We start from the raw sequence: 27,679 nt of genomic DNA on the forward strand, positions 1-27,679 counted from the left end.
TTATATGGTATTATGTTGTGATATGATATATGCTATTACAGTGTATTATATTTAAATCCATTATAATTACTTTCTTACTAGTCTGTTAGCTCCTTAGATAAATTATCTGTTTTCTATTCAATTTTTTACCCTTTGTATTTGGAAAGGTAGCGGGACTTAGGAAAATGTCAAGAAAAAATACAGCTAAGTGTACAAGAAGTGATGAAAAACCAGATGCCCGAGGAGCAAAGTGTATCCTCTGGGTCTATTCTCGTGAGTTTTTGTTTTTTTTTTTAATGTATTTATTTTATTTATTTATTTTTGGCTGTGTTGGGTCTTCATTGCTGCACTCAGGCTTTCTCTAGTTGCGGCGAGCGGGGGCTACTCTTCGTTGAGGTGTGCAGGCTTCTCATTGCGGTGACTTCTCTTGTTGTGGAGCACGGGCTCTAGGTGCGTGGGCTTCAGTAGCTGTGGCACGTGGGCTCAGTAGTTGTGGCTCGCGGGCTCTACAGCGCAGGCTCAGTAGTTGTGGCGCAGGGCTTAGCTGCTCCGCGGCATGTGGGATCTTCCCGGACCAGGGCTTGAACCCGTGTCCCCTGCACTGGCAGGCGGATTCTTAACCACTGGGCCACCAGGGAAGCCCCTCTCGTGAGTTCTTGATTAAGAATTCTGGGAGTGCAAGGAAGGGACGTTGTTAACAATTTTAGAGAAAGGCTATGTTGGGAGCTGCAGGGCTGGAGCGGGTTTGTGCACAGGTGTGGTGTGGCCGTGCTCCACTGTGACGCTACCAGCACAGAGGTACAAGGCTGTTTGGTTGGTGTGAGCCGCCTTCACAGTGAGAGGAAACAGCCCCTTCTCCTCTCGAGAGACACTGTAGCCTTCAGATATGTCTCCTCTCTGAACATCCTTTTCAACCGTAGAGTAGTAAATCAGCCTCAGACCCTGCCCTGCATCCTGCCGGTACCAGTACATGGCGTTGTAGCTCAGATCCTGTTTACACTCCAGGGTCACATCCCGTCCAGCCTCAGCGAGCAGGAATCTCATCTGGTAGATTTCAGCATCCATGGGTCCTGTGGGGTAAAGACACAAACGTGCAGAAGGGAGCCTGACACTATCGTGAGAAGAGGGTGCTGGAGTGGGGATCTGCACCTACAGGATCAGATTTTACTGTCTGGGTGTTGGGCTCACCTGCTCCCAGAAGACAAAGGGCCACGTAGCAGAAGGTCCAGCTACCCATGGCAAGGACTAGGTATTTGTAAAAGTCCAGACACAGACTCTGAGAGAGGCCAAGGGAAGGGGCTGTGATCTAGGGCTCCCCCTGGCTCAATATGCAGAATTGGTCATTGCTATAAGGTGACTGACGGTCACGGCTGATTTTGCACATGGGGAACTAAGGCTAAGAAAGGTCAAGACACTTGCATCTTCTCTTCTGCCTAACAGAGCTCTTTATATCCCTTCTAAATGGACAAGTGCCCACATGATGAAGATACTGAATCCTCCATTTCCTGGTCAAAGTCACACTCAGAATGCCATGTGCCTGTGCACTCATTGTGATGAAAACTAGGAAAGGAAATGCCTACAATTTTCAGAGTCTATTGCCTGTCTATCAACTGCTCTGTTTACCACCAAACTGCCAACACAAGAAGAGGTTCAAATGTTGTTTTATAAAATAGAGCCAATTCTCTCTGTCCTCTGTATTTATTACAATTGGTACAGTAGAGATGGTATAGAGGCTACTCCAGCAATTTTAGCAATAACAAAGGGCCCTAAACCCACCCTCCCCCTATGGAGGTGGATTAGAGCAGGGATTTGGGAGACAGCCTCGGCTTGAGTTCTGGCCCTGCCAAGTAGCAGCTGTGTAACCCTGGGCAAGTCTCTTAACCTCCCTTTGATTTGGTTTTCTCATCTGTAAAATGGGTATAATGAGTATCTACTTCAAAAGTTATTGTGAATATTATATAAATATAGAATTTAGAACAGTTCTTAACACAGAAAAAGCACAATATTTGTGTTTGCTATTATTACTTTCTGGACCTGTTATTTAATCCAGAGGATTTAGGAAGTTAATACTATGTCAAGGGAATTCAGATATTTACTGACATAGGATTGTGCAAGCTAAAAAAATTATCATTCCCCAGCACTGAACTGAAACTTATACAATGAGTTGTGATGTTCATTGCATAACATCATTTCTTCTCAAGAATCTTAGATAAATAAAAATACAATCATAGATTATTTCTCATCACCTGTTGTTATGTTGGTAGAAAAATGTTTTATTTTTATTTCTGGGGTCATCTGTAATAAAAGACACTTTTATGATGAAACTTGGTTGGAGTCTGGTGGCTCAGACACTGTTGCTTCCACTTTCTGGAAGAAAGGTGTCTGTGTGTGAGAGAGAGAGAGAGAGAGAGAGAGAGAGGAAATGATGTAATGATTGAGAATGAGAATCATTAGAAAGTGCAGCCCTGGGGGAGAACTCTGAGAAAGAATGCTGGCTGACAGGTTGCTTCCAACCATTGGGTGCAGGCTTGAGGCTGTCAATCACATCTGCAAAGTTGAAGATCTCACTCCTCACACATGGACCCCTTTGGTAATTCGGTAAATCCTAAGGACCCATTCTCAGAATAATGTTTTAAACTCATAAAATAGAATACATAGTAATACAAAGGACACCAATTATTTTGAAATGCAGTTATCACAGTATTTTAAATGAAATTTATGATATTAATATATATATATACATATATTAGTGTATTTATGATATTAATATATACACATCTTTAAAATTCATTTGATAAAATATATCCTGGTGAGTCTGAAAACTGCCATGATTTCCAGTAGTGAGTACTGAGAGTAATGACATAGAGTAATGACATTACTCTATGTAATGTGATATGAAAATACCTGGGACTTTCATATCAACTGTAATCTATATCAAGTGTAATAACATGCAAATAAATTTATGCAAATATGTGCACATACCTGTGATTTCTTTTACTGACTTTGTCACAGGTTCTACTAACATTGCTATGGTTATTTACCCATCATGAACTAAATGCTGTGTTTTTAGTTACAGACTAGTGAAAATACAGATACATTTTTCCCAGTCAAATTCATGGATTACTGAATGCTATCATTGCACCCCTTGGAGGTCCATGGGCCTCAGGTTAGAAATTTCTGCTCTAGAAGAGAATATTCTTTGTGCTGAAATACATGGATGGGAAGCATTAGGAAGTTCATGTATCCTCAGGAAGATTTTGTCTACAGTGCAAGTTCAGATTTGTTAAATGTGTTCTGTTTTTAAATATTAAACTGCTTTTTAGACTGATGTACAAACCTAAGGTATGACAAGAACAGGACTTACTATGATTGTGTTCTAGTCCTGGGAATATGATTCAATTTCTCTATGTATCTTCCTATAGACCATCTTTATTATCAGTTACCTTCATCACCACTGTTGTCCTCATCATCTTTGTTATCATGATGTATGTGTGATTCTTGAGGGGCATTATTGGAATAGAGAATGACAGGGACACAGTGTGGCACAGATAGACTTTCTTGCATGAAACAGTGAGGTTTATTCTCAGAAACCCTGTAACCAGAAAGAATATCCCCTAAATGGAGTAGTAAAAAGATTTACAAAGAATATACTTTAAAATCATCCCTTGCAATAGCATGTGTACTAATTCTGAGACACTTTAGATCCCAGTTCTGTCTTGTTGACAGAATTTTAGACACTTCTAGTGGATTTAAGATCCTTGTTGCATTCGTTGTTAAGTAGTGTCATGTTTCAGAGGTAGCTCAAAGGAGTAAATAATAAAAAAGTTTATGTTGTTACAAACTTTTTCCCATATTGCAAAAGATTTCACAGCCTGCTCCATTTCCATGCCCCTAATGCAGTTATTTCATATCTGGAATGCTTATATATTTCCAAGAGAAACCCTGAAAAAACCAAGAAATTAATAAAAATGGTTACCTAGAAAGGCAATGAAGAAATAGGGTAGAGACGACAAGCTGAAAACAAGAGCAAGAAGAGGCATTTTCATCCGAGTATATGGCTAATCATATTAAAAGCAAGCAATCTAAACGATCCAATCAAAATAAGGAGATTTTCAATCTGGATACTGAAAGCTAAGGAACATTGGATTCATTTGGTAGCAGGACGAGGAGAAAGTTGTAGGACTAGAAACCTGGATGAAAAGGTCCATGGGAAGAACAAGAAGAGAACTCACAGACTGACCCCCAAAGCTGCAACACCCAAATGTTCTCTGTAAGTCATGTGGTTCACTGTCAAATATTCCCCTTACTTATTCTTAACTCAATTGTTTATTTCCATAAGGAAACAGTAAGTCTTCTTATAGTGTACATTGCAGAAGTTTCATAACTTTTTCAGTATGTTTGAATCAGTCACTTTTACTTAAAAGCAGAGCAGTACTAACAGTTGGTCACACAGAAAATGAGGCTGGTGTTGTGATCTCAGGTACAGATGCTGGTGAACACTAACTTCTGGAGAAGATATTTTTATATAATATACTGAGGTTGAGACATCAGTTGAGAAATGTAAAAACTAAATGGAAGTGGGCTAATGTGAAGTCTTGGCAGAAAATATTTTAGTCAATAAATTCCTTGTGAGTATTAAAAGGTACATTCATAATACATTTCTTAAGGTAAATTTAGGAAAAACTTAGGAAAAAGTCAACAAAATATATGTAAGACATGTTCAATAAAAAATACAGAGCAGGGCTTCCCTGGTGGCGCAGTGGTTAAGAATCCGCCTGCCAATGCAGGGGACACAGGTTTGAGCCCTTGTCCGGGAAGATCCCACATGCCGCGAAGCAACTAAGCCCGTGTGCCACAACTACTGAGCCTGTGCTCTAGAGCCTGCGAGCCACAACTACTGAGCCCGCGTGACACAACTACTGAAGCCCGCGTGCCTAGAGCCCATGCTCCGCAACAAGAGAAGCCACCGCAATGAGAAGCCTGCGCACCTCAACGAAGAGTAGCCCCCGCTCGCTGCAACTAAAAGAAAGCCCGCGTGCAGCAACGAGGACCCAATGCAGCCAAAAACAAACAAACAAATAAACAAACAAATAAATACATAAAAAATACAGAGCAATGCTGAGACAATTTAAAGACCTAAATAAAATAGCATGGGGGGATTTTGGGGGGAAGGGAAAATATTCTGTATCTTGACCACCATGCTGGTTACATGGGTCTAAAACTTTATCAAATGTATTGAAATATATGCTTAAAATGGGTGCACTCTATTGCGAGTATGTTATGCCTAAAAATTCCTTTTAAAACTTGTGTAATTGTAGTATTCAGGACTGAGAGAGTTGCTGAGTTTCTTGCTAAGTTGCTCTGGCAGGGACAGCTGTGAGAAGCGGCCGTGAACCCCTAAGGACTCTCTGGGTCTGGATCAATGAAATTTGCTGAGCCAGGTGATCAGGGGCCCCACGAAAGACAGGTGACTTGCTGATTATCCTTAACCCTGAAGGCACAGCTTTGCCAGGTGAAAAGCATAGAACTAGATTTTAAAATATTGTTAGAAACCCATCAAGCTTATATCCTGTGTCTTTCCTTTGCCAGATACCCTGCAAACGGGGGAATCTGAGCCCTCTTTACAGCTGCCTTCCCCTTCCTTCTGTTTATGTTTCCACCAGCTGTTTTAAACATCCCTTTCTGCTCACCCAGAGTTACCATTTACAGATTTTTCCTTCTGGTTCATGCTCTTTCAAGGTGGGTTTCCGTTAGTTCCTACCCTCCTAATATACCACTTATTTCCTGAGCTGGGTCCGTGATGAGTTTGTGTTCTAAGGAGAGCTAACGTGCAGCACTGTGGATTGGCTGCTGGCACAGAAATACAGTGCTGAGTCCCCTGCCTCAGTGGAATTGACTTCCAGGCTGCAGGGTGAGTTTTGGGGGCAGTGAGCTGAAAATCGCTGTTTGAACACATCTGTATCATCCACAGTGTCTTCGTTCTGTAAGTAAACCAAAAACTCGAACCCTTCTTCTAGCTTCTTACGATACCAGTAAACATGAGTATGTCCTTTTCTGGGGACACAATGCATCTTTGCTTTCTGTTCTTTTCCTTTGACCAGATGTCCAGGACTCTGGGTGACCTCAGTGTCCATGCAGCCTGTGAGGAAAGACACAGAAAGTTCAGAAAAAGCTCAGGAAGGAGCCTGGATTTGCAGCCACAGGAGAAAGTTCTGAGACTGGAATCCAGCAACTTCGCAACATGACCTTACCTGCTCCCCAGAGAAAAAGGGCCACACAGCACAGCAGGCTGAGGCACATGGTTGGCTCAGGGGAAAAGCAGGGCAGGTGGCTTTTTCTCTAAGGCTCCTCATCCCCCATCAGCAACCTCTTTGTGACGTGGTCGCTTCCCACGGTCATCATGGTCCCCATGTACCTGAGACTCTAACATCACATAGGCTGGGAGGGCAGGGAAAGCTGGTGAAACAACTAGGGTGAATTTCAAACTGTCTTTATTCTCTTTTTCCTGATTCTGCTCTTTCATTATTTAAATAAAATCACACATCATTAATTTATTTGCTTTCTATATTTGTCAGTTTGTCTCCTCCCCTCCTCCCTTCACCCTCAGGCAATGAACAGTACAGCTGGCTGTATGTCAATCATAGCTTCCACTGCACTTACAAAATCATATAGCAACTACTTAAGTTAAAAAATTAAATGTTGAACTATACAAAACAATATTTACGTTGATGATGCAATGCATCTGAGGAAACACAAAAAGGAATGATCTTGCCTGAACCAATCAGCTTAGGAGTTAGATTATCACTAAAGATTAATTCCCTGTGTTATTTTTCTAGATTTTTATTATTCTTTTTCCACCTCATCCAGGTAACCATAACGTTGAAGTTTATACTTTTATTCACTTGCTTTCCATTACTGTTTTTAGAACTTATGTAAGAATCTGTAATTTATATATTATTTAATGTTGTATGTATTTGAAATTTATGTAAGGGGGATAATTCTGTTCATATTTTTTTCTGGGACATGTTCTTTTTTTATTCAACATTATGTCTATGATATTAATTCATGTTGTTGCATACAATTTTAGATAATTCAATTTCACTAATATGTAGGATTCCATTCTATTTGTCAGAATTTATTATCCATTGTGGAATTAATGCACACTGGTATGTTATTTTCCCTAGATTTTGCTACTGCAAATAGGACTGCATTCTTATATATTTATATAAATATATCTTATATATATATTTAAGATATATTTCTTTACATAATTAGGTGAAAGATTTTCTCTATACCTGGTAATGTAGAGATCAAGCATTAGGGTCACCATGTCAACCTAACATAATAAAACAAAATGCTTTCTAAACTATTTAACTCAAGTAAATATTCATGAGTGTTTTCAAATGTTCTACATCTAGGACTCAATAGGCATGTAATATTTCTTGAATTTTGCCAGTCTAATAGGTTAAAATGGTATCACACTGTAGTTCACATTTTTATGATTGCTAAGGAGGCGGAACATAATGTTTGTATTTATAGGCCACTAGTGTTTTCTGTACACTACCTTTTCCTTAAATTTCTTTTTGGTTGATTAGCTATTACTTATTTGTAACAGTTCGTTATATAGTCCGGGTACAAACTTTTTCATTTATTTGTGTTGTTAATATCTTTTCAATTTGTGACTTGTGTTTCAGTCTTTGTAATACTTTTTTGTTGATATTCCTTTTTTAGGAGAGTCTATCATTCTTCTTTGCGAGGGTATGCATTCTTTAATTCTTTATAAGCAGTGCTCCTATAGCCCAAGTTCATAAAGATATACTCCTATATTATTTACCAGACAGTTAACATTTTGAATGTTACATTTAAGCATTTAATACTTTTAGAATTTATTTTTGCTCGTGCTGTGTGAAAGAGTTTAAGTTATTCTTTCTTTCTGTGGACAGCAACTTGTCCCAGAAGACCTTATTATATATTGCATTTTTTCTCTACATACATGCAGTGATGGCTCTGTCATATAAAAAGTGCCTATATATGCACGGGCCTATTTTTAATCTATTATTTTCCATTTGTCTATTAATTTTTACCTTTTTCATTATTCACTTCACTTTGTAATTCAATATTATCTTTCCTATTCTCTCCTTTTCCAATTAAATTTCAGCTTAATTTTGTCAAATTTCATGAAAATATCTTCTGTGATTTTGCTTGGTGATGCGTTGAATACATAGATGATAGTGCAGAAATTGGAATACTTTTAGTATTGGTTTAACTTATTCATGATCATGGTATATGTCTTCACTTATTTCAGATTTTTAAAATGCTTTCCTCTAAAATTTAGTAATTTTCTGAATTAAAGTCTCATTTACCTAATAGATTTGTTTTTATGTATTTTTTGTTATGTTGGTATCTGTAAATGGTCTCTCTCTTTAAAAAATATATTTTTAACAGTTGCTCATATATGGAAATAAACTGACTTTTTATACTTATGTTAAATTCAGTAAACTTATTAAATTTGTTGTTATTAATAATGCAATGCTTCTTTAGATTCCTTTGGTTCTTCTTCTAAATTTGCCATCTGTCTTTAATCACTTTTTTTCCTCTTTTTCTCATTCCCACCATTTTTTCTTGTTCTACTGGCTAGAAATTCAGTACAATCTTGATTAGAAATGATGGTGGCATTCATTTATTTATCAATTATGTTTGGGACAACTACAGGTACTGGACATGTGGTACAAGCTATGGGGGTTACAAAGTGGAAGATTAAATCCTCCTATTAAAGGAGTTATTGGCATGCCAGGATATCTGCAAATCATTCTCTCAACTGTTACTGGACCAGGTTCATCTTGGCTGATGCACAGGAAGCCAAACTGCTGAGATGCCCAGGTTTGCAGCAGAGAAGAGGTTTGTTTACAAGGCAGCCAAGCAAGGAGATGGGAGAACAGATCTCAAATCCCCTCTCTGAAGCCAAGGGGCTCAGGGCATGTATGTGATAAAGAAGCAGGGCTGTCTCAGGTGTGAGGAGCTTGGGGCTCATGGGGAAAGGTGATTGGAAAAAAGTGTGTTAATTGTTATCCTGCACAGGGGTAACTAAGCTACCAGCCTCTGTAGGTTCATAAATGAAAGCTCTTAGCATGATCTGAGGGTGAAGTTTTTGGTCCTGATGTCAAAAGTTACCAAGCAGCAACGTGCTCACTCCCGGTTGGAGGGTCTCTGGTTCTATCCAGTCTTAACCAGCTCAGCTTGGACCAGACACAGCTGACTCTGGGCTCAGCTGAATTGCAGGCAGCTGACTCCAGACCCTGGAGAATAAGTGGGACAAAACATCTCCTGTTTAGGCTTAGGTGCCCCTTGGAGGCCATGCAAGTCTTGAAACAATCTTGATTAGTGAAGGCAGGTGAACTGGATTTGACTAATCATTACCCACGGTTCCACAACCTCTACCTAAAGGTATCTACCTGAGTTCCCTGAAGCATCAAACAACTTCTCAGATGAAGGAGGTCTGTGCTGTTCTCTAGGCTCAGAGGTGTTTTACAGAAAGACCCACATCACCCCCTAGTGGTCAAAGTTGCAAATCTTCTTCCCACTTGGTCCTTCTAATCCATGGTGTGGCAGTTCTCTCAATCCTCCCCATCTATGGTCTCTTGTGTCTAATCAAATACCAAGTCCTTTGATTTTATTTCCTGTGTTTTAAATCTCTCATTTCCCAGTATTTTTTCACCACCACCATCATCATCGTAGCTACACTGTCGCCTGCCTGCACCACTGCATTTATAACTCTTTTCTCAGCCACTGCTTTTTGCACACTGTCCATTGTTGTTTCACACTGTAGCCAGGATGATTAAAAAAACACACGTGCATGCACACACACACTCATAAACTCAACAGTACACACTAACGTGATTGCTACAGAAGTCAAATACTTAAAACCTCAATGGCAGGGCAAGGGGCATCTGAGAACACCCTGAACATTCTGCTCCAATTTGCTGTGAACCTAAAACCATTATTAAACATTAAGGCTAAAAAAGCTCAGTGACTCCTATTAAACCGTGTGTTAAGCTCCATATCATATACCTTGATTTATAAGGTCATGGAGGGTCTGATGGGTGATGTCTGCCTACCCGTCTCCTGTCTCACCTGTGTTCACTTCCTTCCTCACCCTGCTCCTGTCACATTACTACATCTTGTCATTCATTAAACACACCAGTTCTTTCCTGCCTGAACAGTTTTTCACGGGACCTTCTATCCATGCTTATTGGTTCTTTATCCCCGGTCCCACTTAATGAACTCTAGCTCGTCTTTAGGATGTCATCGTAGACATGACATTCTCTAAGGAAACTGCTCTGTGACTCCCTTAGGTCTCCCTGGGTCATAAAAAGGAGCAACTGGGTTCATATAATACCCTGCCCGTGCGCTGAGATAAGGGCCGAGACACCAGATCCCAACAGATATTATTTTTCCCATGAGTTTGAAACTTTAACAGAGCCACAGAGACAGAAGGTAGTGGTTGCTGAGGTCTTTTATGCCTGTCATTTAGAAAGAAGACTTAGGAGCTCCTATGCCTTAAGGACATGGGAAGAGGGGTTCCTTCTCACTAAACTGCAGTTGATTCTCACGTCCCTCTAAGCTCAACCAGCATCCATCCAACCAACTCCCTTTAATACATAAGTTACTGTTTTAAGCAGAACTTGTTAGATTTTTGTTCCTTTTATCCATTTTTCACAGCTTTATTGAAGTATAATTGATGTACCAAAAACTGTATATATTTAATGTATACAGTTTAATGAGTTTGGAGATAGCATACACCCATGAAACCATCACTAAAATCAAAGTAATAGACGTATCTATCACCTCCAAAAGTTTCCTTGTGTCCCTTTGTTTCAATTTATTGTCTTTTCTGGTAAGAACACTTCACGTGAGATCTACTCTCTTAAACTGTTAAGTGTATAATACGCTATTGTTAACATTGTTAATATAGGCACAATGTCAGATGTAGTATGTCCTAGAGCAGATCTCTAGAATTAATCTTGCATAACTGAAATTTTATATCAATTTAATATCTCTCCATTTCCCCCTTCCAATTGACCTTGGCAGCCACCAAATGGCAAAATTTCATTCTTTTTTTATGGCTGTGTAGTATTCCATTGTATGTATATACCACATCTTCTTATATCCATTCATCTATTGATGGACATTTAGGTTGCTTCCATATCTTAGGTATTGTAAATTGTGCTGCTATGAACATGGGGGTGCATGTATCTTTTCAAAGTAGTGTTTTCATTTTCTTCAAATATGTACCCAGGAGTGGTTTGCTGGATCATGTGGAACCTCTATTTTTAGTTTTTTGAGGAACCTCCTTACTGTTTTCCACAGAGGCTGCACCAATTCACATTCCCAGCAAAAAGGTACTAGGGTTCTCTTTTCTCCACATCCTTGCCAACATATGTTATTTGTGGTCTTTTTTATGATAGCCATTCTGACAATTGTGAGGTGATATCCCATTGTGGGTTTTGATTTCCATTTCTCTGATGAGCAATGATGAGCATCTCTTACATGCCCATTGGCATCTGTATGTCTTTTATGGAAAATTGTCTCTTCAGTCTTCTGCTCGTTTTTTAATTGGGTTGTTGTGTTTTTGATATTGAGTTGCTTGAACTGTTTAGATATATTGGATAGTAACGCTTTATTGGTTATATAGCTTGCAAATATTTTCTCCTGTTCAGCAGGTTGTCTTTTTGTTTGATCAGTGGTTTCCTTTGCTGTTCAAAGCTTTTAAGCTTTGTTGAGCTTTGTTATTCAGTTGAGACATCAGTTGAGAAGTGTAAAGACTAAAATGAAGTAGGCTAATGTGAAGTCTTGGCAAAAAACATTTTAATACATAAATTCCTTATGAGTATTAAAAAGTGCATTCATAATACATTTCTTAAAATAATTCAGGGAAAACTAAGGAAAACTTCAACAAAATATGTGCAGGGCATGTTCGATAAAAAAAATACAAAGCCATGCTGAGAGAAGTTAAAAAGAGCTCAGTAAAGTAGCATGCGGGGATGTTTGGGGAGGGGGAGATATTCTGTGTCTTGATTGTCATGTGGTTATGTGGGTGTAAAAACTTGTCAAAGTGTTTTGAAATATATACTTAAAATGGGCGCAGTTTATTGTGGGTATGTGATGCCTCAAAATTGCTTTAAAAACTTTCATGATAATAAGTGGTGCTGGGAAACCTGGACAGCTACATGTAAAAGAATGAAATTAGGACACTCCCTAACACCATACACAAAAATAAACTCAAAATGGATTCGAGACCTAAATGTAAGGCCAGACACTATCAAACTCTTAGAGGAAAACATAGGCAGAACACTCTATGACATAAATCACAGCAAGATCCGTTTTGACCCACCTCCTAGAGAAATGGAAATAAAAACAAAAATAAACAAATGAGACCTAATGAAACTTAAAAGCTTTTGCACAGCAAAGGAAAACATAAACAAGACGAAAAGACAACCCTCAGAATGGGAGAAAATATTTGCAAATGAAGCAACTTACAAAGGATTAATCTCCAAATTTACAAGCAGCTCATGCAGTTCAATATCAAGAAAACAAACAACCCAATCCAAAAATGGGCAGAAGACCTAAATAGACATTTCTCCAAAGAAGATATACAGATTGCCAACAAACACATGAAAGGATGCACAACATCACTAATCATTAGAGAAATGCAAATGAAAACTACAATGAGGTATCACCTCACACCGGTCAGAATGGCCATCATCAAAAAATCTACAAACAATAAATGCTGGAGAGGGTGTGGAGAAAAGGGAACCCTCTTGCACTGTTGGTGGGAATGTAAATTGATATAGCCACTATGGAGAACAGTATGGAGGTTCCTTAAAAAACTAAAAATAGAATTACCATACGACCCAGCAATCCCACTACTGGGCATATACTCTGAGAAAACCATAATTCAAAAAGAGTCATGTACCACAATGTTCATTGCAGCTCTATTTACAATAGCGAGGACATGGAAGCAACCTAAGTGTCCATCGACAGATGAATGGATAAAGAAGATGTGGCACATATATACAATGGAATATTACTCAGCCATAAAAAGAAACAAAATTGAGTTATTTGTAGTGAGGTGGGTGGACTTAGAGTTTGTCATACAGAGTGAAGTAAGTCAGAAAGAGAAAAACAAATACCACATGCTAACACATATATATGGAATCTAAAAAAAAAACAAAAAAAAACGGTTCTGGAGAACCTAGGGGCAGGGCAGGAATAAAGATGCAGACATAGAGAATGGACTTGAGGACACGGGGAAGGGGAAGGGGAAGCTGGGACGAAGTGAGAGAGTGGCATGGACATATATACACTACTAAATGTAAAATAGATAGCTAGTGGGAAGCAGCCGCATAGCACAGGGAGATCAGCTCAGTGCTTTGTGTCCACCTAGAGGGTTGTGATAGAGAGGGTGGGAGGGAGACGCAAGAGGGAGGAGATATGGGGATATATATATATGTATAGTTGATTCACTTTTTTATACAGTAGAAACTAACACACCACTGTAAAGCAATTATACTCCAGTCAAGACGTTTAAAAAAAACCAGTCCAACAGTTCATGAACTGTTTTCAAATGTTAAACATGTAGGACTCAATTGGCACTTAGTATTTTAATTTTGCCAGTGTATTAGGTTAAAACGGTATCTCACTGTAGTTTTAGTTTGCAGTTTTAGGATTGCTAAAGGGATTGATATTTTGTATATTTATTGGCCACTAGTGCTTTTCTGTACACTGGTTGATTAGCTATCATTTATTTGTAACAGTTCTTTATATATTCTGGACACCAAACTTTGTCATTTATATATCTTGCTAGTATCTTTTCAATTTGTTGCTTGTGTTTTTACTCTTTGTAATTGTTTTTGTTGATATTCCTAATTTAGTAGAGTCTATCATTCTTTTTTGGGAGGATATGCATTCTTTAATTCTTTATAAGCAATGTTGCCATAGCTCAAGTTCATAAAAATGTACTACCATATTATTTACAAAATAGTTAATAATTTAAATGTTGCATTTAAGCGTTTAATCCTTTTAGAATTTATTTTTGCTTATGCTGTGAGAAAGAGTTTAATTTTTCCTTCTGTGGATACCACTTGTCCCAGAAGAACTTGTTGTATAGGGCATTATTCCCCTACATACCTGCAATGATAGCTCTACCATATATTAATTGCCTATATATGCATGGTGCTATTTTAAACCTATGATTTTTCATTTGTCCATTCATTTATGCCTTTTTAATTATCCTAAAATAATTAAAATATTATTGATAATAATTAAAATAATTGATAATAGTTAAAATAATTTGATGATTAGACGGGAAATTCACGTCACTTTGTACTTCTTTAATATTATCTTGAGTATTCTTTCCTCTTTCTCTACTTAAATTTCTGATTACTTTTGTCAAATTTCATGAAAATATCTTTTGTGATTTTGCTTAGTGCTGCATTGAATACATAGATGATAGTGCAGAAATTGGAATGCTTTTAGTATTAGTTTCACTTATTCATGATAATGGCATATAACTTCACTTATTTCAGATTTAAAATGCCTTCCTCTGAAATTGAATACGTTTCTTAATTGCTTATCTTCTAATAGATTTGCGGGGTTTTTGTATTTTATATATTATGTTACTATTTGTAAATGATCTCTCTTTAAAAATCTATTTTTCAACTGTTTGTTGCTAGTATATGGAAATAAAATGACTTTATTTTAATTTTAGTTAACTTACTAAATGTTGTTATAAGTAATGCAATGCTTCTTTAGATTCCCTTGTGTCTTCTAAACTTGTCATCTCTCTATAATCACTTTTTTCCCCTTCTTTTCTCATCCTCACCCTTTTTTCTTGTTCTACTGGCTGGGAATTCAGCACAAAGTGGAATAGAAATGGTGGTGGCATTCATTTACTTACTTACCAATTACGTATGACTAGGACAACTATAGGTACTGGATATGTGGTACATGCTATGGTCGTTACAAAGTGGACGATTAGATCCTATTTTAAGGACGTATTAGCATCCCAGGATATCTGCAAATCATTCTCGCAACTGTTACTGAACGAGGTTCATTTTGCCCTAAGCACAGGGAGCCAAAATGTTGAGACTCTGATGTTTGCAACAAAGAAAGGGTTTATTCTCAAGGCAGCCAAGCAAGAGGATGGCAGAAAAGACCTCAAATCCACCTCCCAAAAGGCAAGGGGCACTGGGTATTTATAGGGTCATGAATGAAGAAGCAGGATGGTCTGACGTATGGGGAGCACGGGGCACTCGGGAAGCTTGGGGAAAGGTTATTGGAAAAAGGTGCATGAATCATCTTTCTGCACAGGTGTAACTAAGCTAAAGCCTCTGCATGTTCATAACAGAAGTGCTTAGCAGGATCTGAGCATGGAGTCTTTGGTCCTCTGAGGTCAAAATGTCACCAAGCAGACGCTTGTGCATGCCTAGAAGGAGGGTCGCTAGTTCTAACCAGTCTTAACCAGTTCAGCTCAAACTAGACACAGCTGACTCTGGGCTCAGCTGAACTACGTGAAGTTTCCTGGAAAATAACTCAGGCAAACATCTTATTTAGGCTACGTGCCCCTTGGAGGCAAGTCTTAAAACAACCTTGATTAGTGAAGGCAGGTGCAATGGATTTGACTAATCATTACCCACGGTTCCAAACCACTACCTAAAGGATCTCACCTGAGTTCCCTGAAGTATCTAACAAGTCTTCTCAGATGAAGGAAGGTCTGTGCCTGCCCTTTATGGTCAGATGTGTTTTACAGAAAGACCCACATCACCCCCTAGTGGTCAAAGGGGCACATTTCTCACAGGCCCTCTGGTCTCTCAGCGCCTTCACCCCCTGCGTGGTGAGTGGGGAGTTGCTGGTTCCACACTGTGCATCCAGGTCCCCCGAGTATCAGAGCAGAACTAGGAAACACGTGGCCATCGATGCGGCGACCTGCTGGGGTGCTGCAGAGATCTACTAGTATTTAGTTATGCAAGTAGTCACTAATCCCATTGATTGGTATTATTGATCAGTATCAACCTCTTGCAGCCACATTCAAGGTGAGTGGGCTCCTGAGATCTCTGTCCTAAGTTCTCTGCTCTTTTGTTTGTATATTCTATCATCAAGGGATCATATACACTTTCATTCTTCCAATTATGGAAATTGTCCTGAATTTTCACCTTCATCCAGGTCCTTTTTTTTGAGTCCCTGACTTGTACATACAACTGCTTTCTGCATATTTCTGGTCAGATTTCTGTCTCAAAGGCACCCCCAGTGTGAAGTGAATCATGATCTTCTTTCCACTGGGTCCTCCTAGCCATCTGGCTGGTGGTCACAACCATCCTCCCTATATATTGCCTCTTGTGTCTAATCAATTACCCCATCCCTCGATTTTATTTCCTAATTATGTTTTAAATCTCTCATTTCCCCATATTTTAGCACCACCATCATTGTCCTAGCTTCATTATTGCCTGGCTGGGCAATGGCATTGGCTGACTCTATTCTCTGCTTCATCCTTTCCACACTGCCCATTGTTGTTTCACACTGTAGCCAGAATAATTAAAAACAAAACAAAACAGTGCACACACACACACAGCAAGAACAGCAAACAACAATTACAAAAGTCAAATACTTAACAATACTTAACAATTACAGAAGTCAAATACTTAAAACCTCAATGGCAGGGCAAGGAGTATATGAGAACTCTCTGTATCTTCTGCTCAGTTTTTCTGTGAACCTAAAACTGTTCTAAAAAATTGTCTATAAAAAAACCTCAATGGCTCCTACTAAATTTTATGTTAAATTCCACATCATATATGTTGAGGTTCCTCAATAATAACTTAGACTAAAATCTTTCTAAGGATATATTCAAACATCTTTTGCCCTCTGTGTAATGAGGAGAAAGTAATGTTTCTGGTAAAAGGACACACAAATCTTTATGTAAAGCATATAAGAATAATTTTTAGTGTTTTCGCTCATACCTTTCCCAAAGGGAGGATAATTTGATCGTCACCAGCAGTCAATTAGTCTTAGTCCGTTTTTGTTAGAAAAACAAAAGAATCTTAATTGATTTTTAAAAAATGGAACCAGAGAGAGAATTATAGATTAAAAAAAACAGTAAGATATTTAGAGACTATTTGAAATTGACTCTTGATCACTCAAAAGTGTCCAATTGCTTTGCTTTCCGTGTTGCAGAATGGAAACACAGGGAAGCAACCAATCAAATGATCACCTTCAGACACCTAATGCATGTTATATACTGCAGCAATTGTGTTGAGAGTCTTGTAAACCAGTTCCAGAAATTATTTTTGTGAGATGTTGAATTTCAATGCCAGTTGACTCACAACTTTGCCAATCTCTTATGTGTAAAGTAGGGTATTGAGTAAGAAATGGACATTCAGAATGGTGATATCCAAGGATATGGAAGTCTTAAAGGCTCTTGACTCCCTCAAAGCCTCTGAAATTCTCCCCATGGCCTCTCTATTACTGGAGAACACTGTGCCTCTGTTGTGTGTGTGTGTGTGTTTGTGTGTTGGGGAGGGGGAGATAAGAGTCTGTCTCTTACTCCATCCATCACTGGCTCTCAGAGGCTAACTTGGTTTCAGATACAACAGAGCCCAGAGAGTAGAATATAGACTCAGAGCACGAAGACGAAGCATTACACTTAAAAAACTTCCCACTTGTATCATGAAAAATTTGGAGGTAATGTAAGATTTTATTTTCATGGTCCTATTTCAAGGAGGACAGGACACAAATTTGGACTGGATTATATTCAGTACTACTATAATAGTAGTACTACTACTATTATATTCAGTATACCATACTCCCCTAAAATAACACAGGTGAACAGCAGGCTGACTCTGATAGTCAGCTGGATTGGAAAAGGTAAGTTCGGATGCAGCACCCATCCATGCTAACTGACACTGGAATATGATCCTCTTATGTTTAATGTAGAGGAAGGAAATAAATGACAGCTTGAGATAGAGATGTTATCACTTTCTAACTATGTTTCATGCCAGAGCCTAAAATGCTCTTATCTTTTGCTTGCTGTTGGTGAAGGAAGCAGTGAGATATTTAAAAAATATTTTACTAGTTCTCTAGGCTGGAAATGCTGACACAGCAGGGGGCTGCTACTAAAATAGGTCCCTGGTTTCAGTGGAAATGAACAAAGTCTGAGGGCAGGTGACTGAACTTACGTGGGGCATTTAATCACAGTAACAAATGGACATGGTCATCATGTAGATATAAAGTGGCAGCATGTCCATTGCTGAGTTGGTTCCCATTTTTTCTGTTCAGTCCCACCTGGTCAGGGACAAGGTCTTATCTTCATGTCTTCATTTTCACACATGGTGTCTAAGCACCAACTCCCTGGTTCTCACTATATAATGTCCTTCATCCTGCTCTTTCACAAACTGTAATCCCTTCAGTTATTTGTTTTATTTTTCTCTCCTTTTTGATCTCATAGACATAGGATTTGATTGGTCTTAACCCTTGGCTCATAACACACAGGCATTGTTTATTGATGCATGTTATTTATTTATTTAAAAATGTAGTGGGTACTTATGAAACATCTCCCCCACTCATCCAATGATGTGCAAGGTAGACCTTGACAATATTTAAATATTGAAACTATGTGGTTTACCCCCATCCCATCTCCTGCCACTCCCCATCCAAGTCCCATATTAAACATCATCCTGAACTTGGGTCATCATCCTTCCTTGCCACTGTGTGTTGGTAAATGTTTGACAACCAGCTCTCTCTGGAGGAAAATACAACAAGCCCTGATTTGTGGTGTCTGTTGATTACTGTGGCGTAAGCATCCCTGCTATGGCTGATTTCAAGCTATTAGCATGATGTCACTGACGTTAAAGTTGGGAAGGATGTGTACAATGGGCCCTCATGAGTTGGTAAAAGCCAGTTCCAGCAACAGCTGTTTCTTGCTTTACTTTTAATGTAATCTTTTTCTAATATATTTGAAGTTGTGAAAATGATTTTCTTGATTCAGTTGTTTTTAGCTTTATAAAAACTGTGTCATGCTTTACAAAATCTTACCAGGGTTAGTTTCTGTAGTTGGTATTATATTGCTAAGATAACCTATAACATTGCTCATCCCTGTACTGCATTCATTTTGACTGACGTATGTAGTTTTCCACCACATGGATATACCACAGTTTATTCATTCACTCTCTTGTCAATGCGTATGTGCCTTGGTTGCATGTTTTGCTACTGTGAACAGTGCTGCTGAGAACAGATTTTTATTTATGTCATCTGATAAGCACATGCAGAAGCTTCCTTGATGTAGTGGATTTGTTGGGTCATGGAATAAAGGAATGACCAACTATATGAGATAATGCCAGTGTTTCCAAATTGTTTGCATCACTTATGCTCACAGCAGTAATCCTGTGGATCCAGACCCCCTCTAACAGTTTATATTTCTAAGCTTTTTATATTTTGCTAATCAAATGGGTATCAACTTACATATCATTGCATCTTGCTTCATGTTTCCTGATCACCAGTGGAGTCAAATATCTCCTCATGTGTTTATTGATCACAGATGATTCTTCTATTAAGTGTATGTTAATATCTTTTGCTTATTTTTATCGGGCCATACAAGATTTGTGGTCAATGTGTGATTTTTCCTAGAAAAGGATTTTTTTGAGGAGTTTACACTCACTACTCCACTTACTATCTTGTGGCTTCCGACAGAACTTTCTAGTTTTGTAGACAAGAGTTGTTGTCTGAAGTCTTTATTTACTTTGTCTTCTCTTCCCTCTGACACCTTTGTTGAGAAACAGAAACACATTCCCTGTGAAGGTTCGGGGCATGCTCTGTACCTGAGTTTAAAGGGTGCACCCCATCCAGTCCTACCCTATTCATTCATCAACCCCAATACTATATATAGCACATCCCTGAATTCTTTCAAGAGTGAACATCTCTACTTGGCCTCCTCATGATTCTGTTTATCTTGAGGGCCTAGGATGGTGATAAGACAGTGCTGAATTTTCTTGGAGAGACAAATGCCAGAGTTTATTATAAAAATACACAGTGCATTATAGAAGCATTTTGAGATCTGCCTATAGGATTATGTGTTGATTTATCTAAGAAGATATGATTAACATATGGCAGAGTCAGAAGAAAAATCCAGGTTTTATAATTTTCAGCCCAGGGAACTTTCCAGGTTGGTTGGCCATTTATAGGACCAGGTCCATTCCCATATGGCTAGCTCTCTAACACACACCATACTTTCTCCACGCTCCGTACTCAGATATTTTCTCTCTCTCTCTACATACACATAGTCACAGATGACTCAGTCAGAGAGGCTGTGGGTTTTTCTCTCTCCACACCTCCTTCCACGGGGCTTCATGTGTTTGGTGGGGTGGGGAGTGGGAGCTGTTACAAAGGTTCTTGTTTGGGTCTCTGATCTCCGCCCAGCGCTGTGTCTCTGGCACCACAGAAGTAGAGGCTGCTGTCTGCAGGATGCACATTTGTCACCATCAGAGATGAAAATGTGAGGTTTGGGTGGCTGATGGCGTACTTGGCCTTGGTATAACCTTGTTCGTATGTGGCATCAGAGCCCTCATTAGAAGTGGCTATCAGCACGAGGCCCTGTTTTGGGAACTGATGATACCAAAGCACAGTTGAGGCTTGAAAGTCCACTGAATGGCACTGGATGGTCACAGACGCTCCACTCTTACAGATAGCCCTGCTGGGATGTTGAGAGACGAGAGCACTGAGCCCAGAGCCTGCTGAGACAGAGGTCAAGGAGGTGAGAGGCCAGCAGGACAGACAGACATGACCACAGGCAGAAAAATCACAGCCACGCTCGCTCACCTTTCTCCCAGCTCCCAGAGAATCCTGTTTGTTTTGTGAAATCTTCCTATCCTAATCCCCCGTCTCTCCTGACTGGTGACTTCTCACCTTACCCTTTACAGCTCCAGAGAGCAAGGATGTCCTCTCTCATTTTGAGCAGTGTAAAAAACCCACAATCTCTGGCTGTCACTTCACTCATGCCAACACACACGCACACTTGCCCAAACTACTCAGATAATAAGGCCCGTACTGGGTCCCAGAAGCAGCAGAAACACCAGCATCTTCAGGACCCAGCCTCACACCACACGTCTCTGAAGAAAGGTAGGACCTTGCTCTTCAATCTTCCTTTTTCCACCCCTAGAAGGAGGGATGACTGTTTACGTAATCCTAAAGATGCTCAAATCTGCCTCCTGGTGGTCATCGTTGCCAATGATGCAGGACCCATCACTCTTTCTGAATAGCAAAGAACCATACAAACATTGCTGGGAGGGGCCTCAGAGATGTTCTAAGTCAACTCCCAATTTTATAGAACATAAATTGAGACCTAGATCATTGAAATGACTTCAGTTTCTTAGTCTTATATAAGGAAAGGGCTATATGTTTGTGTAGTAAATGACATTATAGTTAATTCTTTACTTCTGTAACATATCCTTAAAGTAACCGAGACAACTCACTAGAACTAGTGATTAACTATGTTAATCACTAGAACTATGGCTGAACATAAGAAATCCTAGACTAGAAGCTCAATGTTTCTTCACACTGATAAGGATACTTCCTCATCTTCTCAAAGACGTATGTATTTCATGACTATCTTTTGCCAGGCCCCTCATACTGATGGACTTAATACTAAACATATCTATTTATTACAGTCTGTATGTCTGTGTAAATCAACTTGGAGGCTATGAGGATAATTTATAGCTATTTCATCATGATACAGGTCGTAAGCTAAGCATTGCACAATGGAAATAGCTTATAGGAGATCTAGGGAATTATTTCTGTTTTGAACATGCTAGAATATCTTCTAAATGGCTCAGGCTTGGAAATGTATAGCAATTTCAAAGAGGTTAAAGATTTTTCTCCAAGGCAGTATACTTTCATTTTCATAACAACCTCCTAGTTGTGTTTTCACTTAATATTTAGTTCTTTTTAACTGGAATGGGTAACTAAAAAAAGGTGGAATTAGAATTTGATCCATCAAATTGTATTAGTACTATAGTGACATAGATTTTTATCATGGAAATGACTGCATACTACATATTACTATACACATAATACTGATATATGTATTAAAGTCCATCTGACATGCCCTTGTGGTTGGTTTTATTTTTTTATGATTGGGGTAGATCACATTAGAATGGGATCATCTCCCATTATAACTGTACTTTTTCTGCTAAGAGCAGGTGAATGTGCCTTGTAATGGATTACTTCTGGCAAAATATTATAACATATGGGATTAAGTGGTCGGAAGCTCCTGGGTCAGAAGACAATCTTTCTACTCCTTTTGACGACCACCAGCCATTAGGTATATACCTGCAGTGTTTTATATTACTGTATCAACTTAACTAAGGAGGAAATAAATTTCCCAGAATTTTCTTCGGGTTATAGTTCTTGATTAGAGTTGACCTCAAAAACAGTATTTGCAAATGAAGCAGCTGTCATTACACTCTGAAGTCATCATTGGTCCAAGGCAGTGAGGAATAGGATCAGAAGTACCCATTTTTCATGCTATGGTAGCTACTCTTCAAAGATGGCACCAGATGAAGCACACCTCCCAGTACCCACATTCCTCTAAGTCCCTTCCTCTTGAATCTGGGCTTGCCTGAATGGAGGTGATGCTATGATTTTCCAAGCTGGGTCATAAGTAGCCTTGTAGATCCCACCTGGGTCTCTTGAATTCTCACTCTCGGGGAAGCCAGCCATTACTAGGTAATCATTTTCACTACCCTGAGGCCACCATGCTGTGAGGAAACTCACCTAACCACATTGAGGGGCTGTGTGTAGAAAGAGAGACATGCCAGGCTGGTCCACAGCTGTTCCAGTCACCTCAGGCGAGGGATCAGGCATGTGCGGAAAGAAGCCACCTTGGATGTGCAGGCAACTTGAGCCTTAAGGTGTCTCCAGCCTCAGGGACTATCTGACCATGACTGCATGAGAGGCCCCAAGTGGGAACTGCCCAGCCGAGCCCGCTCAGCCCACAAATCATGAGAGATAATACATGTTTAAGTCACTATAGTTTGAAGTGGTTGTTGTTATCATGGTTTTTCTAAGCTTTTAAAATGAGATATAAAGTACATATAATAGACTGCACAAATCTTGAGTGTACAACGTAGTGAACTTTCACAAATGAGTACATCCTATGGAAAAACCCGAATGAATTTTTTGGCCAACCCAATATATAACTACCACCCAAATCAAGATATAGGGGCTTCCCTGGTGGCGCAGTGGTTGAGAGTCTGCCTGCCAATGCAGGGGACACGGGTTTGAGCCCTGGTCTGGGAGGATCCCACACGCCGCGGAGCAACTGGGCCCGTGGGCCACAACTACTGAGCCTGTGCGTCTGGAGCCTGTGCTCCGCGACAAGAGAGGCCGCAACAGTGAGAGGCCCGCGCACCGCAATGAAGGGTGGCCCCCGCTCGCTGTAACTAGAGAAAGCCCTCGCACAGAAATGAAGACCCAACACAGCCAAAAATAAATAAATACATTTATTAAAAAAAAAAAAAAAAAAAAAGATATAGGACATTTTCAGAACCCCAGAAGCCTCCCTCATGCTTCTCTCCAAGTAAATTAAAAATGCCCTCAAATGTAGCCACTATTTTAACTTTGTATAGTGTGTACTCTGGCTTCTTTTTTGTTTAACATTATGTGTATGAGATTCATCCATGATTGTGCAAATAATATTTGTGTTTTTGCTATATTTTATCCTATTACTAAGTGTAACTCTATTCATTGCATGGTTGATGGACAATTGGGTGTTTTCTAGCTTGGGGTCGTCACGAATAAAGCTGCTGGGATAGTATGTTTTTCTCACATATCCTTTTCTATTTCCTCAGAATTCTGGAATATTTCTTAAGTTTGTGTACAGTTAAATTGGTTTTCTGACTTGCCTAATTTACTACTGATTGCTTCCAGTATATTTAAATTCAGAAATTTGATTTTATTTTTCCATAAATTTTTCTTCCTAGGTGATAGATGCAATGGCTTCTTAAAACTTGCTAAGAAAGCATTTAGTGATACTTTATCTTTTTTGACTTTCATTTCATACAGTAACTCTTTTACAACTTGGTCATGGGAATGGGGGCTATTATGAAATTTCACAGCTAAAGTGTTCTTTTTAGTACTAGGACCACTCTGAAAAAGTAAATGGTTCAATAGTTTTAGAGTGGACGTTTTAAAATCAAGTAAAGTCCATCTGCTTTGTTTCATAAATTCTTCCACTGACAGGAAGAAAACTGTATCCTTTCTGGTTATGCCCAAGATAAAGAAAAACAAGATTACCTATCTCTTTTTTAAAAATTGTTTTTATTTTTAACATCTTTATTGGAGTATAATTGCTTTACAATGGTGTGTTAGTTTCTGCTGTATAACAAAGTGAATCAGCTATATGTATACATATATCCCCATATCTCCTCCCTCTTGCATCTCCCTCCCACCCTCCCTATCCCACCCCTCTAGGTGGTCACAAAGCACCGAGCTGATCTCCCTGTTCTATACGGCTGCTTCCCAGTACTATCTATTTTACATTTAAGATTACCTGTCTCTTACTGTCCTCCCTTTAATTTCCTTTCTCTCATTGGACAGATAGCCTCACCCTTTCCCAGGATTTCTGGAGCATGGCTTCTACACAGGCAGCAGAGAACTCGAGGGGCTGTGTCTCCTACTGGTCTATGACTGCATCAGCTAGCTCAGGAGAGGACTGGTTTGGAGGCATCTGTGAGCATGGTCTGGACAAAGTAAAGGATCTTAGATCCATCCATTCCCAACTATCTCCTTACTATTTCAGAGAACACTAGCTGCAGTGAGGGCTTGGAATTCTCATCATGTCACATTTTAGTGTTTTAAATCCTATTCAATGGGTTAGTATCTCTTTTCCATCTCTGTTTCTCAGTATTTTGGTCCTAGTGTGAATATGTGGGAGAATATATGGGAGAAGAAAGCCAAAGTTAACACAAAATTCAAGAAGGAACCCGAATAAAATGCCTAGAGCCAAGGCTTGTACGTAATGGTCAGGGACTCCCCCCATGTTCCCCAAAATTGCTTGTCCCAAGAGACACAGGGTCACACCGAAGAGACTGGGATTCTTAAATGCTTCCAAGAATGATTTAAAAATATGTTTAATACAGCATTTTTAGCTGTATGTAGTGGGACGGTTAGTCTGAATAATATGGACTGTCAATCTTTTCTAGAAACAGAATTATGTGATTAAATAAATATTCATGACAAAATGAAGTCCCAAGAATTAACACACTTGCCTCCTAATTTGATAGATTGGTGGCAGACCACAAAAGGAGAAAATATACACAAAACGTAAAGACCATTTGCAAAATAATACTGACCACCTGTCTGCTTATTAGTCATGCAAACATTTCTCTGAAGCCTGACCCTCTCTTCTAAGTGCCAAGCCTACATTTACAAGAGCCTGGTAGGTATATCTATGCACACATCCAAGGAAGGCCCACTAGAACTAGAAGCCCAATTTTGCTTAATAATTTTGCTCCACCCATTTTTCCAAATTTTCTCCTATTGCCATATTCCGGGGAGGGGGTGGTGATCATCTTTTCCCTATTTTATCTCATGATTTTCTCCTGCCGTAGTTCCCTAAGCCTGTATCATTACGCTGGCGTTTGTCCATCTGGTGAAATCCTACTCACATTCGAGTTTCATCTCACATTTCGCCTTTTCTTTGAAGCCCTTCCTGATGTCAACAGACAGAACTGACCGTGTTATTTCCTGCACTCCACTAATACCTCTGATGAAAGCACACATTCTATGATACTTGATTACAGTATGTTTCTACACATTTCTCTCCCCACTAGACTTTTATTGTCTTTCTGAAGGAAGGGACCATTTTCTGTTCATTTTTTGTTTTCCAGTATTTGGTAAAAAAAAAAAAAAAAAAAAGCTGGGCTGTGAAATTACCCTCTCCTCTCTCTCTGATGTAGGTAGATATAGATAAATAGGTTTATGTAATTTTAAAAGTCAACTTAGTGGATCGCTGAATTGTGACGGTGCCATTCCACAACGTGTGCTGTTGCAGCAGCTGCTGTGTCTGCCTGGTTGAGGAGGAAGAAAGGGGGCTGACCAGGGTACTAAAAACAGAAAAGCCCCGCCACCTGGTGGGGAAGCAGGGCTTGGGCCGCATTTATGCGCAGAGAGGAGGTGGCTTTGCTTCACTGTGTCTATATTAGTGGCACAGAGATAGAGAGCCGTCTGGTTCTTTTGTGTCGATGTCAAGGTGAGAGGAAAGAGTGACTTCTTCTCCCGGGAGGCACTGTATCCTTCAGCTATGTCTCCTTTCTGAACATCCTTTACAGTTTGAGAGTAGTAGATCAGTCTCAGCCCTTGTCCTGGGTCCTGTCGGTACCAGTACATGACGTCGTAATCAAAATCCTGTTCACATTTCAGGGTTACATCTCGTCCTTCCATTTTGAACAGGTATTTTGGGGTCTGAGTGACCCCGCCATCCACAGTGCCTATGGAAGAAAGGGAGTGGCTCTGGAAACATGGCCCAAGAGGGCGTCTAATGCTGCTGCCATGAGGGAAAGACTTAGCTCTGGAGCTCAGCCCCTTTGGAACAGGAACTTGCTTCCTGAACCCAGGACTCACCTGCTCCGAGGAGACAAAGGGCCACACAGCAGATCACCTGGTTGCCCATAGTGGGAAGGGGGTCTCCTTGTAGCTCTGAGCACAGACAAATGAGGAAAGAAACTTAGCTCTGGGGCTCCCTCTGGCTTAATGGGTGGAATCTGTCATAAGGCCAGAAAAGATAGTTGGATAGAATCCTGGAGATATTCAAGACAGGCTCCCTAATTTTGCAGATGAGGAGATTAAGAACAGAGATCTGAATCACTTGCCCCCCCCTTGTGCCTCCCTCCCCAGAACTCTGCATTTTGTCTGGTCTGGGTGGGTGGTACCACCACATTTCCAGGCCAGAGCCTGGAAATGATTGGCCCACGGGTTTTCACCTTCCTGGTTATGGTAACGTTTGCTTACTATGGGAGCATAGTAGGTGCTCTGGTCACACAAGCATGCAGAGTTTATTTTTAATCCCCTCGCTGCCATAGTTACTGCTCCAGATCTATAGCAGAGGAGGAACAGAGCTACCACCAGGTTGAAACTGCCTCCCTTACTCTTTAGCCTATGTATCCTATTACTTTAGCCCTGCACATCAAGAGTTAAACATTAGAGAAATGTTGCTTGTGCCCAAATAGCTCATTAAGTTCCCTTAAGAAAGTCCCTATCCCACAGTCCCAGGTTCCTTATGGCTATTACTTGTTGTAGATAAGTTTGCTTTCAGCCTAGAAACCTTGTGAATAAGCAGAGATAAGAGTGGTAAAGTAAAAATAACTGCTAACAACTTGAAGTTTTGCAGGAGCCTGGTGATCCAGCCTTGTGAGCAAGCAGAAGAACAAAGAAATGTTATGCTTCCCTTGACGCCGGGTGGCTCCAAGAAGTCTGCAATCTGCCTTTACCCTTTATTATTAAACCCTCCTGCTTCCCCTTTTTCCTTAGCATAAAAGCAGCCTGAATTCTACCACAAAATGTAGGACATTAGTCTACCATCTTGTTGTTTTGCTGGCTTTCCAAATAAAGTTGCTATTCTTTGCCCCAATACCTTGTCTCTTGACTTACCGGCCTGTGG

At 39.7% G+C, this 27,679-nt stretch overlaps 1 gene segment (V, D, J or C); it reads right to left on the bottom strand.

Moving 5' to 3' along the window:
- Positions 1–693: 693 nt before the first annotated feature.
- Positions 694–26,692, bottom strand: LOC118901195. The segment is given in 4 exon segments: positions 694–1,049; positions 1,168–1,255; positions 26,350–26,510; positions 26,644–26,692. Coding segments are annotated over 4 exon segments (654 nt in total).
- Between the last annotated feature and the right edge of the window lie 987 nt (positions 26,693–27,679).

The sequence above is a fragment of the Balaenoptera musculus genome, chromosome 9 (assembly GCF_009873245.2).
Source record: "Balaenoptera musculus isolate JJ_BM4_2016_0621 chromosome 9, mBalMus1.pri.v3, whole genome shotgun sequence".
Lineage (NCBI taxonomy): Eukaryota > Metazoa > Chordata > Mammalia > Artiodactyla > Balaenopteridae > Balaenoptera > Balaenoptera musculus.